Source organism: Oppia nitens, unplaced genomic scaffold, assembly GCF_028296485.1.
Source record: "Oppia nitens isolate AA-2021 unplaced genomic scaffold, nextdenovo-longstitch-racon4-pilon3 scaffold5_pilon_pilon_pilon, whole genome shotgun sequence".
Lineage (NCBI taxonomy): Eukaryota > Metazoa > Arthropoda > Arachnida > Sarcoptiformes > Oppiidae > Oppia > Oppia nitens.
In genome coordinates this window covers 1,394,939-1,409,994 of record NW_026533243.1, presented here as the reverse complement: position 1 = coordinate 1,409,994, position 15,056 = coordinate 1,394,939, and the positions used below count along the sequence as shown (strand labels likewise).

General features: G+C 28.2%; 3 protein-coding genes across 3 annotated transcripts; 2 read left to right on the top strand and 1 right to left on the bottom strand.

Annotated features, from left to right (window-relative positions):
• Positions 1 to 1,041: 1,041 nt before the first annotated feature.
• Positions 1,042 to 5,942, top strand: LOC128961470 (NADP-dependent malic enzyme-like). Its single transcript, XM_054307714.1, has 5 exons — positions 1,042 to 1,651; positions 4,031 to 4,390; positions 4,457 to 4,930; positions 4,999 to 5,221; positions 5,289 to 5,942. The coding sequence occupies exons 1-5, from the start codon at positions 1,412 to 1,414 to the stop codon at positions 5,876 to 5,878; spliced, it is 1,887 nt and encodes a 628-aa protein (XP_054163689.1). The 5' UTR covers positions 1,042 to 1,411; the 3' UTR covers positions 5,879 to 5,942.
• A 3,741-nt stretch (positions 5,943 to 9,683) lies between these two features.
• LOC128960970 (uncharacterized) lies at positions 9,684 to 11,463 on the top strand. Its single transcript, XM_054307158.1, has 3 exons — positions 9,684 to 10,311; positions 10,368 to 10,997; positions 11,068 to 11,463. The coding sequence occupies exons 1-3, from the start codon at positions 9,768 to 9,770 to the stop codon at positions 11,355 to 11,357; spliced, it is 1,464 nt and encodes a 487-aa protein (XP_054163133.1). The 5' UTR covers positions 9,684 to 9,767; the 3' UTR covers positions 11,358 to 11,463.
• A 357-nt stretch (positions 11,464 to 11,820) lies between these two features.
• On the bottom strand, positions 11,821 to 12,876 carry LOC128961141 (cytochrome b5 reductase 4-like). Its single transcript, XM_054307346.1, has one exon. It carries the CDS (start codon positions 12,476 to 12,478, stop codon positions 11,951 to 11,953), a length of 528 nt encoding a protein of 175 aa, XP_054163321.1. The 5' UTR covers positions 12,479 to 12,876; the 3' UTR covers positions 11,821 to 11,950.
• Between the last annotated feature and the right edge of the window lie 2,180 nt (positions 12,877 to 15,056).

The following is a 15,056-nucleotide window of genomic DNA, read 5'->3' as shown; positions in this document are numbered from 1 at the left end:
ACACAAGTTTTTTGTTGTTGTCTTTATTGGCGATAAAGTTGTTTAGTTGACTAAACATCTATTCATATGTCTCGATATCTCCTAGTTTTGACATCATTTATATTATATGATATATATATATATATATATATATATATATAATGTCGAAACAAATTAATTTGTTATGTTTTTGTTGAATTTTATGTCTGTGTTTGTTTGAAAATAATATATCATATTAAATGTAACTTTTATTTGCTAACAATTTGAGCATTTAATTGATTTATAAGTTAGGATATACAGTACATAATCATCAAATATGTTGTTTTTTATTATTTGTTTAATATTAACAAACATTTGTATGTTCAATGAAATTAAGACAATACAATAATATTTTATATCTAAATCGTAATAATTGTTATTTAAAATGTTTTATTTGTTGTTATAATCAATTTGTTTAACAATTTTTTATCCCTCATATGATTTTTTAATACTTTTTTATTCTCTCTCTTTCTCTCTCTTTCTCTCACATTATGTGTCTGTCAATAGCATTGTTTATAAAAGCAAAGCTCATAATAAATCAGATGATAATAAAAAAATAAAGAAAACCAATTAAAATTTACACAAAAGCAAAAAAACTAAATATTAATAATAAATATTGAAAAAAAAGTTTTTCAAATAAAGAAGCAAATAATACAAGAAAAAAATATTAAGAAAAAAACAATATTCAAACAAAATTCACAGTCAAAAGTCATCCAATTTATTAATTAGTACCTAAAATAAGTATCAGCTCAGGGAGATTATCATTCAAATAAAAGTTATTGTGTTTGAGTCATACAAACAAATACACACTTTCTCTGTATCTTTTTTTTCTTTAATCACTCGCACTGTAAGAAAATAAACTGTAAAACCGGTTGACCTCGTCATGACTGAATGCCGGCTCAGTTACGTGTATATCTTACGTCAAAATTGAATCAAAATATATCATATATACTTAATATTATATATTATATATACATATAAATATATATATAATTGGAAAAAAATTTCTCTCTCAATGAATAACCTAAAAAATATACATAAGCTCAGCAAAGTTAGCGCCAGTGGTGTGGTAGTTGTCTCGCGCTGTTGTAACGCCCGACCATCATATGATGTCAATAGCTATCATAAGAGGCGAGACTACTATCAGAGCTTCAATAATAATAATAATAATAATAATAATAGCAAATGCAATTATGCTACCAGTGCTGATAAACCATTTGCCATCACCACTGAGCGCTACAATACCACCACAAGACCAGAGATCAAGTTAAGCCCAAAGTTAGGCACACTTACCACTAAAAGTAGTGGCACTTGTATACTATCTGCTGGTATTAGTTCACCGATCAATACCTCAATATCCCAATTGAATAGTCGCGCATATTCTACACTAACTATGGGTCTTATAGCCGGCAAATGTGACTCAAAATCGCGTTTTCAGTGCGCCTGTTGTTCAAACACACTGTCCAACTGTAGCTGCAATTGTGAAAAGTCGACCCGTTGTCTGTGTGCCGGTCCCCGCAATTTTCATCGTATTGGTGTCACTCAACACACCCGCTGGTTCTCAACGACTAACAAAATGAATAACCGAGACCTCACTGGTATGGATCTACTCCGGGAACCCAATGTTAATAAAGTAAGTGCTTTTTATATACATTATTAAATAAAGTGTTTTATTATACTGTATATTCAAATATATTTTTTAAATCTCTATTATAGTTTAGAAAGTTATTTTACTATATTAGACACTTATGTATTGAAATATAATGTTTTATATCAATATGTTTTTTTGAATCTAACATGACAACTAATATAGTTGATTTAAAATGTTGTTTTTATTTTATTTTAATATTTTATATAAAATTTTTTTATGGGAAATATTATTACATTTATTTGATTGAAAATATCGATATCACAATAAACCTAATATCTTGCATCAGATACTTATAAGCTATAACTGTACTCTTATGTAAACATTATACTCTATGTCACGATTGCATTATTATTACAACTCTTTATGTAATATTTCACTTTCAATTTACAGTAAAACATTGATATTTTAAGTTATATTTATTTATCTGATGTTTCCTGTATATATAAAAGTTATTTTATATTTGTACTTAAGATCTATACAAAAATTGAAGTTATGTTACAATATTATTATTATATATATAACAAAAACAACAAAACTTCGCCCTATCTTTTAGTCTATTAAACAATTTTAATTTTTTTTATTGAAACCATTTTTTTGTTAAATAGTATTTTAAAGATAAGTCATTAAAAAAAGTTGGAAATATTTTAGTTTATTTTTATTTTTGTATATTTGTATTTTCCAATTATTATTAATATTTTTTTTTATTTGTTTGTGTGCATATTAGTGTGATATTTTTTTGTACACAATTATCAATAAAAATGTTTTATTGGAAATTATAATTATAGTGATTATAACTATCATTCAATTGATTGATTAGACTTTTTTTCACTAACACTAACTATATTGTGTTAGTTTTTGTTTAGTTGCATAATATTAATAGTAAAGGCCATTGATTTTGGTATTTAACAAAAATAATAATTATTTAATTTAATTATGGTTGTATTTAAAAAACAATATTATTTTTAAAAATTCAATAAATACAGTATCTACTGTATATGTATTATGAAAATGTTGTGTGATTTTTTAATAACAAAAATTAAGCGATTAAAATCAATTTGAGGGTTTCTGTACATTTTTTTTATATTGTATAATATTTAATAATAATATTTAAAATTAAAATTTTTATGGATAAATCGTGATTTAGACTTCCTATGATTTTTTAATGAAATATTTTTTTTGTTGTATTTTTTAATATTAAATTTTTTAATAGATAGTTATTTAATATTTTGATTGATATATAGATAGATAGTTGAGAGATAAATAGGATGATTTTTATGTGTTTGTGTTGAAAGAGATATCAATTAATCATAATTGATGGCAGCTTTATAATGATATAATAAATTGATTTGAAAATAATATACATTTTTACAAAAAAACAAGCCTTGAATTAATAGAAACCATTTATTAATATAATATAATATAATCACATAATGTTAATAAGCTATAGTTTTTGTTAACTAAATTAAATATCTGATAATTGTTGAAAAAATATTATACATTTAACGGAAATATTTATATATTTTTTAATAAACTAATAATAATTGCATTTTTAATCACAATTAAAACTAATATTAAGACAAATTATGACTATTATTATAGTACTATAATATAATAATAATATATTATCTCTAAGTAATAGTAATTTCGTGACACTCCTACGTACTGATTATTATTACAAACGTTTATTTTTTTGATGATTTGTTTATATCTAATACAAAAAATACATTGTTATTATATCATAAAAAAATATATTACAGCTATTTATTAATGAGTATGTTATGGAAAAAACGCCAATAATATTGGTATTAAATTTACCAAAGAAGTAGTAATAATAATAGCATTGTAATAATGATAATAATAATCTATTCCTGTATATAATTTTGCATAAAAAATAGGGGATTGGGTCAGGGCTACCAGTGCTCCTGTACTATACTTAATGCTTTGACTCTACTACTACTACTAGTAGTAGTATTGTATATATATATACAGGTATTATATTATAGCTAATAAAGAAAACTTTTTCACTGAATTATAAATAATTAGCAGAATATTTGATGCAAAACATTGTTATATTAATAAATTATAACTTATAATGTTTTTATTGATAATTTTTATTATACTGTAGTACTACTACTACTACTGGTATTATAATCACAATAAATAATATTTTCAACAAAATAATAATTAAAACACCTTTTTAATCCACACCTTCACTATATTAACACTGACAATGACTTTAATTAATTATACTTTATTTTTCCTCATATTAACAACAATAACAATATACTGTATATACAATAAAAACATAACTTTTTTGTTAAACTGATTGCATCTCTAATTAATTGTATTATTATTTAAAAGGACTTAGCGTTTACAACCCGGGAACGGGAGGCACTGCATTTGAAGGGACTGTTACCACCATGCATCCGGACTCAGGATCAACAGGTGGAACTGGCTATGGAAAACATCAGACAATTAAAAGACGATTTGGCCAAATATATGTATCTCCGTGACCTCCAGGACCATAACAAACGACTTTTCTATCGGGTACTCCAACTCTACACTTCCGAGTTGATGCCCATTGTCTATACTCCAGTAGTGGGCGCCGCCTGTCAAAAATATTCGCTGCTGTTTAAGCGTCCGCGCGGTCTTTTTATTACCGTACACGATGCAGGCCGAGTGGACTCAATACTGGCCAATTGGCCCGAACCCGAAGTCAAGGTATTTGGAAAATAGTTATTTAAGTGAAATATTTTATTCATTATCAACCAATTGTCTCGTTAATAGGCTATTGTGGTGACCGATGGCGAACGTATACTTGGTTTGGGAGACTTGGGAGCTAACGGTATGGGTATACCAGTCGGTAAAATGGCTTTGTATTCGGCGATCGGCGGAATTCCGCCGGAACTGACACTTCCCGTATGTATCGATGTCGGCACAAACAACGAGTCTCTATTGAACGACCCGTACTATATTGGACTCAAACAACATCGCGTTACGGGCAGTGAATACAATCATCTAATCGATGAATTCATGGAAGCGGCGGTCAAACGGTGGGGCCGTCAGACGCTCATCCAGTTTGAAGACTTTGCTAATAATAACGCATTCCGTTTGTTGAAGAGATATAAGACCAAATACTGTGTCTTTAACGATGATATTCAGGGCACCGCTTCCGTAGCTGTGGCCGGCATTATGGCCAGTCTGAAGATTACGGGAACTAAAATAACGCAACACACGTTTCTGTTTCAAGGAGCCGGAGAGGTATGTCTAGTATTTAACAATTACCGCCAATTCTTTTGCTTATATTAATTAAATTATTTAATCTAAAGGCTGCTTTGGGAACAGCAGATCTTATAGTGATGGCTATGGAACAGGAGGGTATGTCTACCGATGAGGCCCGCAATAGAATTTGGATGATCGACTCGAGAGGTTTGGTCACATTGAGCCGAAACACTGGCAACGACGCCCACAAAATGCAATACGCGAAACAAGCGACCGACACAAAGAATTTGGAAGAAGTGGTCGATTTGGTCAGACCTTCTTGTATTATCGGTAACTATTGATAAAATGATAGAAATTAATAAACATTTAACTCATTCAAAATTGTTTGTGTTTTTAGGTGTGTCTGCTGTGTCGGGAGCTTTCACTCCAGCCATACTGAAAAAGTTGGCCACTTTTCACAAGAGACCCATTGTGTTTGCCTTATCTAACCCGACGAGTAAAGCCGAGTGTACCGCTGAGGAGGCCTACAAGCATACCGACGGTCAATGTGTGTTCGCCAGCGGCAGTCCCTTTGATCCCGTCGTTTACAACGGCAAGACGTATTATCCCGGACAGGGAAACAACGCATATATCTTTCCGGGAGTTGCACTGGCAGTCATGGCCTGCGGTGTCAATGAGATCAGAGAAGAGGTATTTCTTGTGGCAGCCAAAGCACTGGTCGATTGTGTTACCAAACGGGACTGCGATGTCGGACGAGTCTATCCGCCACTGGAGACCATCAACGAGACGTCACTGCGTATAGCGGCCAAAGTTGCGCAATGGTTCTACACCGAGGGCTACGCCACACATCGTCCCGAACCCGACGACAAGTATCTCTTCCTGAAAGGCAAACTATATGACGCCACATACGATGGCTCCAGTTTTACCAATCATATCAATGGTAAGTCTTCGTGGAGCACATCCAACAACAACAACTTCACCCATTGATTGATACTTTAGTTGTTATAATTGATCCCAAATCACCATTTATTGGATAATATCGATATAGTCATGTGATTATTATTATTAATTTAATATTAAATAAATTATTAATTAATATTAAAATATTATTATTAACTAATTAAGAATTTGAAGAGTTTTTGTGATTATAATTATTAATAAATGTTATAAATTATTATTAAAAATATTGTTATTTTGAAACCATATCTCTTTATTATAAAAAAATATTAATAAAAATATTGAAAATTATTAAAATTTTATTGATACTCAAGTTGTTATAGATATTGGTTTGATTTATTAATAAAATAAGTTAATTTTTTTTTTCAAAAATAAAATTTAATTATTAGTTTAGAGTTTGCGGACTTCAATCGATAGCCTAATATTCAAATTACAAATCAGTTATTATTACTAAAACTATAAATATCTATAAATTCATTACCAATAGGTGTCTTATCAGTGGTCTTGTGGCCACATATTTGTCGGCCAATACAGACTTCGGGTGTCTTATCTTTGGTGTCAAACACTCGACAAATGTTAATTAAAACGTCAAAACTATCGGTTTTATTAGTAGACGTATTCGTGTAGTTATGAATATATTTATATGTTTTACTGTAAATCAAATTAAAAAAAAGTCAAACAATTATCTCAATAATAATAATAATTTTCACTCAATTCATGTCATATACTCATTGATTGCTGTAAAGTCGTAACCATTCATACTATGACACGAAAGGCCATTGCTATCGGCAACGGCTGTCGATATGGCCAACAGATACAACAAATCAATGACCAAAATACCGATTACAATGAATGTCGTAAATCGACTCATCACTGGTTTTAATGTTTAAACTAAATTGTCTTTTGATGTCTGCTGTGGTCAACAACAACACAAATATAATGAAAATCCAAACAAATTGAGTGATCAGTTAATTATAACAATTCGACTTTTAATACTTAAATAAAAATGTAAAAAATTATCAAAAATTTTATTTATTTAATACATTAAAAGAGATTTATTAGAATTTTACTGAATTTTTATCAAATAATATATACTGTAGTTTCAAATATACTCTACTCTATACAAACAATTAATAATAAATTTTTGAAATTAATAAATTAAATAAATATTATAATCATGTTAATCATTTTCACTAATAAATTCAATCAAATATAATCAATGTCTATTTATCTTTATTTCCTATGACATGAATCACATGATAATGAAATTAATTATTTAAAACAAAATCATTTACACAAAAAAATCATTTAAAATGATAACAACAAAATTTTTAACAATTTATTTGCGATTCAATCAAATAGGATTAAACAATAAAATGTTGTTATAAATTGTAATATAAAAATGCAGTTAAGAATTAAACAATTCATAACATAATGAAAACAAGAATTATATTTCAATATTATTTATATATAAATATTGAATTCAATACAAACTTTTTTATACTAAAAAACAATTTATTATACTGTTTTAAAATATTAAATTTTATTTTATTTTTGATTGGATTTATTGTATAAACAAATTGAAATGAATAACTTTAAATAAATCTTATAAATACTGAAAACAAGTATTACTTCGATAATAGTTAATATTTTGCTATACATTAAGATAAGTCTGTTTGTAACTACAATTTGTTATAAAAAAAAATGTCAATTAAATTATTTATTTTTTTAATTTATTTATATGTATTGTATAATAGCATTAACGCTAAAAGTGAATACTTTGAATGGATAAATTTAATCAGTAATTATAATACAGTTTTATTATTATATGTATTGTTTAATTCAATTTTTGTCAAAATTTTTTATGTATGATTTAGATATATCTCAAAAATAATAAATTGCTAAATGTTTTTAAATAGTTATTTATGAAAAACTTTTTGTAGTTTTTAATCCATTTATTTTTACCGTTGTATTGAATTAAACTTTTGTCAAAATCAGAATATTTATGTAATAAATCAATTGAACATTTTGACGATTTTTCATTAATGTTGAAAATTTTTATCCATTCAGTATTATCTGTATTTTTATTATAATTTTCACACAAAACATATAACAATATAAATATAATGAAATAACTAATAACATATTTATACATTTTTAATAAAATTATACAAAATTATATTTAAATTAATGCAATTATACAAATTTATGTAATGAATTATTAAAAAGTATTTTTATACTAAACTAAAATTAATTAATAAAGATTTTTATAACATATTTAGATTTATTTATGCAATTTTAGCATATTTTTAAAAATAATTTTTTTATCTATAAAAAATTATAACTAAGATTATTGAAAATTAATTTGTCATTAGTTAACATTTTATTTTTAATTGCTTATTTAAATGTATTTTTAATTATTTAATCATAATTATAGATGATAAATATTTTTAACAAATAATAGTACACAAAATATTTAAGGTTAATATATATTGATTAATATTATATTTAAGCAATAGTATAATTAATCAATATTTCAGTTAAAATTAAAGATAAAATATTAATTATATAAAGTATAAATATATTAAAACATATATTAGTTAATGTGTATTATTTTTATTAAAATTGTTGTTACTATTTTTAATAACAGATAAAAAGCTAACTAACAATTTTTAAGTTAAAAACTTAAATTACTTGTTTAATATGTTTACTATGAGAATATTTATTTATTTTTTACAATATGCAAAATAGTATAGAAATAATATACAGTACATATCTTAGTTTTAAAATAATTAATATTAATGTATTATAAAAAAATTAATCCCAAAAATAAATTACTTTTTATTAAATCTATGTGAAGGAGACATACAGTAAATAGACTAATAAAATGGGTTTATATTTTGTAGTTAAATACAGTAATTAAATACGATATTTATTGAATCAAAAATTTAAAATATCATTAATCTATTAAATAAATAGTAGTATAATATTATTAATGAAAAAGTTAAACATAAATAAAATACAGACAGAAAGTGAATAATCAAAAAAATTGTTTTGAAAATTTATTTTACAAAATCTTATTAAAAATTTAATTTAATTATCAAAAGTTGATGACTTTTATTTTTATTACTAAATATTATTAATATAATAATAATACCAATTATACTATTAGTAAAAATTACTATAAGATGAGAGAACTGTACATAAAATAATAATAATAATAATGAATAAACAAATAATGAACAAAAATTATAATTATAATTATTAATGAGTTATTATAAGTCAATATGTTTTATTTTTTTGTCTAAAACATTGAATCCCTTTTACTAATAAAAATTAGTCAAATTAATTAATAGTCAAATATTTTTCACACAAACTGTATACCAAACTATTAGCCGATTTTTGTTTTAACAGTTTAATCCATTGCATTGAATATAATAGACAATAAAACTTTTGATATATTAATAATATTATTAAAGCCATTAATTGAATCAATGAATAACTGACTCATTGGATATCATAAAACCTATTGATAGGAGACATATATATATCACACGTTTAAAAGAAACTGTAATATAATTAGTAATTTTTTTTGTCTCTTTTATTTGAATTCATTTTGTTTTTTGTTTTACAGATATTTAATATCATTTTTATATTATTTTCTAACCATTCAATCGGCACCACATTTATTACAACTAAATTAATTGTTTGTTAGTTTGTTTAGCAATAGTTTTATATTATTTATTAATTATTATTTTTTATTATTATTGAAAAAAACTACAAATATTAAAGCAATTAACCGATTGTTTAATTATTATTATAATTATTTACATATAATTTATTTTTTTATATTATTAATTGTATTGAATTACGAGACCCGAAGTACTAATAGTATTAATAGTAGTATTTAGTCGACTAAATGAATCAAACATTTGTTAATAATCACCGAAATAGCCGTTTCGGTAACGGCGGACATCATCACCAACAAGATGGTCGGCCGCACCGTAACTCTAGTGGTTACTACTATAGAGGTGGTGACCGAAGTCTCGGCACTGGTGGTGACCGCAACAATGTCGGTGGTGGTGGCGGCGGCGGCGGCCAATTCTACCGATCTAATGGTAGTCAGGGTTATTACCGAGAAGCGAGAGGTGACTATAGGAATGGCCCGAAACAGTTGTACAATAATTACGCACCAAATTTCGAGCCGACCACTGGCCAAACGACCCAAATGCCCGGTATTGCTGTTACGCGAAACAGGTCGACGACACCAGTTTTCGTGGCCAATGATAATAATCTTGAAATGATCAGCGATTCGGCTTCGATTACGAGCGCAAGTGATGTGCCGAAAGACAAGAGCTTATCAGCCGATATGATCGCCGAAGACTTGAAACAATTGAATTTGAACGGATCGGTAAAACTTAATGAAGAAGTCAACAATAATCCGACACCGGAAGTCACCAATGGTAAGAGTGGTATAAACTTTTGATATTTCTTATTCAATAATTTAAAACAAATTTAGTTACCGATGCGGTCAACAATATGGAGATTAAATTGCCTGAAGAGACGAAAAGCGATTTGACATTTGTTAACAAATCGGCGCCAAATCAGCCTATTATACGTAATCAGCGAAGTTATAGTGTTAGCGACTCTCAGGGGCGCTTCTCTAAGCCTAAGAAGTCGTCGGATACGCTTCATTTGAATCAAATTAATCGCAATAAGTTCTACCCTCACGACCGTCCACTCAATAACAGCGCCGGTGGGATCAAGTATGACAACAATGATAAGCGACAGTACGCTAAGCCGAGGTCACTTGCCACATCACCGCAAAAGCAGATGCAGAGAAACTCTTTGCCTAATGATGGTTTTATAAACACCAATGCTGGTGGTGGTGGTGGCGGCGGATATATTCCTTATTCGGCACCATATCCTGTCAATGGCTATGTCCCGCAAAGATTTAATGGTCTACCGGATGGAATTTCTGGTCAATACTATTCGAGTGGTACCAGTATGCGAAATATTGTTCAGCCAATGCCGCTAAACATGCCGTTGAATCTGATCTCCAATATTCCAATGGCTAACGATAAGCACAAAGAGATGGTCAAACAGATGTCCGACTCGTCGCTGCAATCGCTACCGCAACAAACTTCAGGTGCTCTATAATTAATTACTGCTCGATAGTAATATTTGATAACCTAACTGTCCACTTTTTTAAAAAACAGGGGATCAAATTGTTTTAAAGCCATTCAATCCACCACTGGATGGTCCAACGCCTCCACTCTATTTCGGTGTCTTTCAAAACCATCCGATCGAAGGCTGGCATTTCATCTGTTGGTTTCCATCAAACATTGCACCGTTACGTCTGGAGCACAATCCACTCGGACAGCTATTGGTTCCATGCAATTGCATTGATGTCGGTCAACAGCAATATATGATGTCGCCTTTGCCTCCGCCGCCACCACCACAGCCACCGGTTCCCTGTCTGCCACCACAACATTGCCAACAATACTAAACATATAAATATATATCATTTAATTATTCATATTTTTCTGTTATTTAATTTTTTTCTGTGAATTTGTACTCATTTTGTGGTGATTTCTAATATTTATATATATATATTAAGTCCGTTAAGTATTTTGTGTGTGTATTGATAACTATATGTAATCGTTACTATTATTTTTTTGTATCTTTGATATTTTGCCAAATTAATAAATAATTAATAAATATTTAGTTGGTTTTTTAATCATTTTTAATTGATTTAATTCAATTTTGTATAAATGGAAATAATAGATACCGTATTTATTATGTATAATATATTGTATATATAAAGACTAGACAACAAATGGAACCATTTAGTGATCGACAATATTTGTCACTTACAGTAATAAACATCGGTTAACATTATCATTGGCCAATAAGTTATTATTATTTAACAATTAAAATATGATTTCATTTAAAAAATAGCTGTAAAACAATATATAAAGTTATATAGTATTATAATATAACAAAAAAAACAATTCTCTGGAAAACAATAAACACAATAACATTATTATAGATTATATAACTATCTATCGGATGAATCCAATGGTCAACCAAATGGTTTCATCAGTCAATAGCCAGCGGTCCGATAAAACATTTCTTCAGCATCGACTCATAGTTAACGTATCGGTGTATTTCATTGAACAAATCGGTGGCATCGGTTCCGGCGCCTCTCATCATTTCATCGACACCTCCCGGATGAAACTCAAGATATGGGGTCACATTGTATACCTTTCCACGAATACATAACCAACAATCTTCGAGTGTATTGTGTTTGGAAAGCTCGTCAATAGTCACCGCTCGTAATTGGCCGCCAGTTCCCGCGAGATCAGGCGTTTTGGCGCACAGTTTAAGCCAATCCATTAGTGAATGGCCGGGCTTTAGGGCCACTTTTGTCCGACCAGATCCGGTAGCGTTGCCGCCACAGCCTGTGGTATCGGTCGGCGATATCGATAAACTCGCCAAATCTGTCAGATCATCGTTTATGGTTATCGATGGCCGTCGGGCAGGCTTTTGATCGCTTGGTTTGTTATCTTTGGCTTCGTTATCCATAATCGGCTTATCTGTGTTTTTCGATGTGACCGCACCGCACATTTGAGGAATAACTGGCCGCAGATATATATAAATAGGATATGATATATACAAAGTGGTCACACAATTGACACGTCGATCGACAGGTTGATAATCACCGGCAATGATCTGGTCGTTCAATTGTATCACTTCATCTCATCATAGATTATGATATATCATATACCAGATTGTCATCAGATATGAGAAACCAATTTTGATATTTTGTTTTAAAAAAACCAAAAGACGAATAAATGGTAAACACAGGAAAAATCAATCAATAAAAACAAACAACACTTCCTCTTCTTCTTCTGTGTCGATGACTTGTATGACAATACCAGTGATGGATGATATCATCAGCTGATGGAGTGATCCGTGTTTTTCGGATGACAACTGATTTTCGTATCAAACAAACAAAAATCAATTTTTATATATCATATATAAATTAATTATTATTATTATTATTATTTAATTGTAAAAATAAATTATTGATTTCTTAGAAATGTTTGAAAAAAAAATTATTTTTTCTCCTATTTGTTGTCTGACTCTCTCATTGAACTAACAATCAATACAATGGATAATCAAACGGTGTGTTGTATTCATTGATTCAATTGAAATAACAATACATTACTAAAACACTTATGTTATGTTTGGTTAAGTATTAGGATTTTGATGTCTAATGTGTTATAATGTGTATTCAAAAAAATATATATATATTTATATAAATACATTCAATAGTTGTGTAAATTATTACAGTCYTGTGGTTGAATAACGACTCTCGATTATTACGTCATGTAATCATGTTATGTATCGTACATTCATATATATCGAGATATAAATATATAGATATAAAATTGTATTACATTTTTTCATTTATTAAGCAATTCATACTATAATATATATTGGTTTTATAATCTAAGTGTGTGCATAAATTGTAGTGTATTCTTATTAGTGTCAAATTTTTAACAACGTTATCATATTTATTGTTAAATAGAAATAAATATGATAACGTTGTCTAAATAATACTCTAATAATGATAAATATTAATGCTATACACTAGCATTATATATAATATATATATTATATATATTAGTAGAGAGAGAGAGAGAGAGAGAGAGAGAGAGAGAAGAGAGAGAGAGAGAGAGAGATAAATATATGAGAGAGAGAGAGAGAGAGAGAGAGAGAGAGAGAGAGAGAGAGAGAGAGAGAGAGAGAGAGAGAGAGAAAATAGAGAGAGAGAGAGAGAGTAGAGAGAGAGAGAGAGAAGAGAGAGAGAGAGAGAGAGAGAGATTCATACTAGAAGAGAGAGAGAGAGAGAGAGAGAGAGAGAGAGAGAGAGAGAGAGAGAGAGAGAGAGAGAGAATTAGAGAGAGAGAGAGAGAGAGAGAGAGAGAAGAGAGAGATTAGAGAGAGAGAGAGAGAGAGAGAGAGAGAGAGATAGATAGATAGATAGATAGATAGATAGAKAGAGAGAGAGAGAGAGAGAGATATTATAACTTATAATCTCTCTCTTTCTCTCTCTCTCTCTCTCTCTCTCTCTCTCTCTCTCTCTCTCTCTCTCTCTCTCTCTCTCTCTCTCTCTCTCTCTCTCACTTATATATAATATATACTATATGTGTATATTATATATAATGCTATAATACATTTATCATTTTAGAGTATTATTTTAAATGTAATTTGTAATAGTTATTATAAATAATTTTATATAATACAAGTAGGCTTATAATATTATCTGTGTATTAGTGTATAAATTATTGGCCTGGTAGTTTACAATGTTTGAGTACAGGTGCTCATGTAATTCAATTGTAGTACACCGGAGATATTTAAACTACTGGGCATTAAATTATTAGGTTTGGCTAATAATAATAAATAAAATAAAATAAAGTAATCGTTAAAATCGATATGAGAAATTTTTTATTATTGTTTTAATTATTTGTATAGCTTATCAAATATTTAAATAAAATGTACAAACTTTATAATACAGTACTGTATGTATAAATGTAAATACAATATATATATATATATTTGTGCATAATTATCAAATTAGGTTATTAATAGTACATTATATACTGTATTTTTGTATCTTTAACTGCCACACATGTATTTAATGAACTATTCATCCATCTACTATACTGCTACTACTCTAGTATATTACAGGTATACAGGTATATTTATATATTTTTGTTGCACAGGTATTATAATATTAGCCGAACCTTAAAAGTCAAGTGTCATATAAATAGCTAATGGGCATTGTATGTACTGTATAACACTTTACTTTACACTTTACTAAATTAAATTTACTAAACTTTATTTGATTTATCATTGATTTAGCAGAACTGTTATCATAAAATTACAATAAATATTAAATAAAATTTTTAATACAGAAACACTGTGTATATAAATTTATATGTATATACTGTATTATATGTAATACCCTAATTTTATTTAATATCTATAATCTATAGAGTTATCATTGATAAGTTATCAATGTTAATGATAACTTTTACCATTTTATCACATATATGATTATTTAGTATTAACTAGTGTAATAGTACTGTATTTGCACAGTTAACATATATTAATATATTGAATTAGTAAATTTATA

Coding starts and splice junctions, on each gene's coding strand:
- LOC128961470 (XM_054307714.1), top strand. CDS start 1,412: ATGGGTCTTATAGCCGGCAAATGTGACTCAAAATCGCGTTTTCAGTGC. Junction 1,652..4,030: donor GGGAACCCAATGTTAATAAA/GTAAGTGCTTTT, acceptor ATTATTTAAAAG/GACTTAGCGTTTACAACCCG. Junction 5,222..5,288: donor CAGACCTTCTTGTATTATCG/GTAACTATTGAT, acceptor TTGTGTTTTTAG/GTGTGTCTGCTGTGTCGGGA.
- LOC128960970 (XM_054307158.1), top strand. CDS start 9,768: ATGAATCAAACATTTGTTAATAATCACCGAAATAGCCGTTTCGGTAAC. Junction 10,312..10,367: donor GACACCGGAAGTCACCAATG/GTAAGAGTGGTA, acceptor AAACAAATTTAG/TTACCGATGCGGTCAACAAT. Junction 10,998..11,067: donor GCTACCGCAACAAACTTCAG/GTGCTCTATAAT, acceptor TTTAAAAAACAG/GGGATCAAATTGTTTTAAAG.
- LOC128961141 (XM_054307346.1), bottom strand. CDS start 12,478: ATGTGCGGTGCGGTCACATCGAAAAACACAGATAAGCCGATTATGGAT.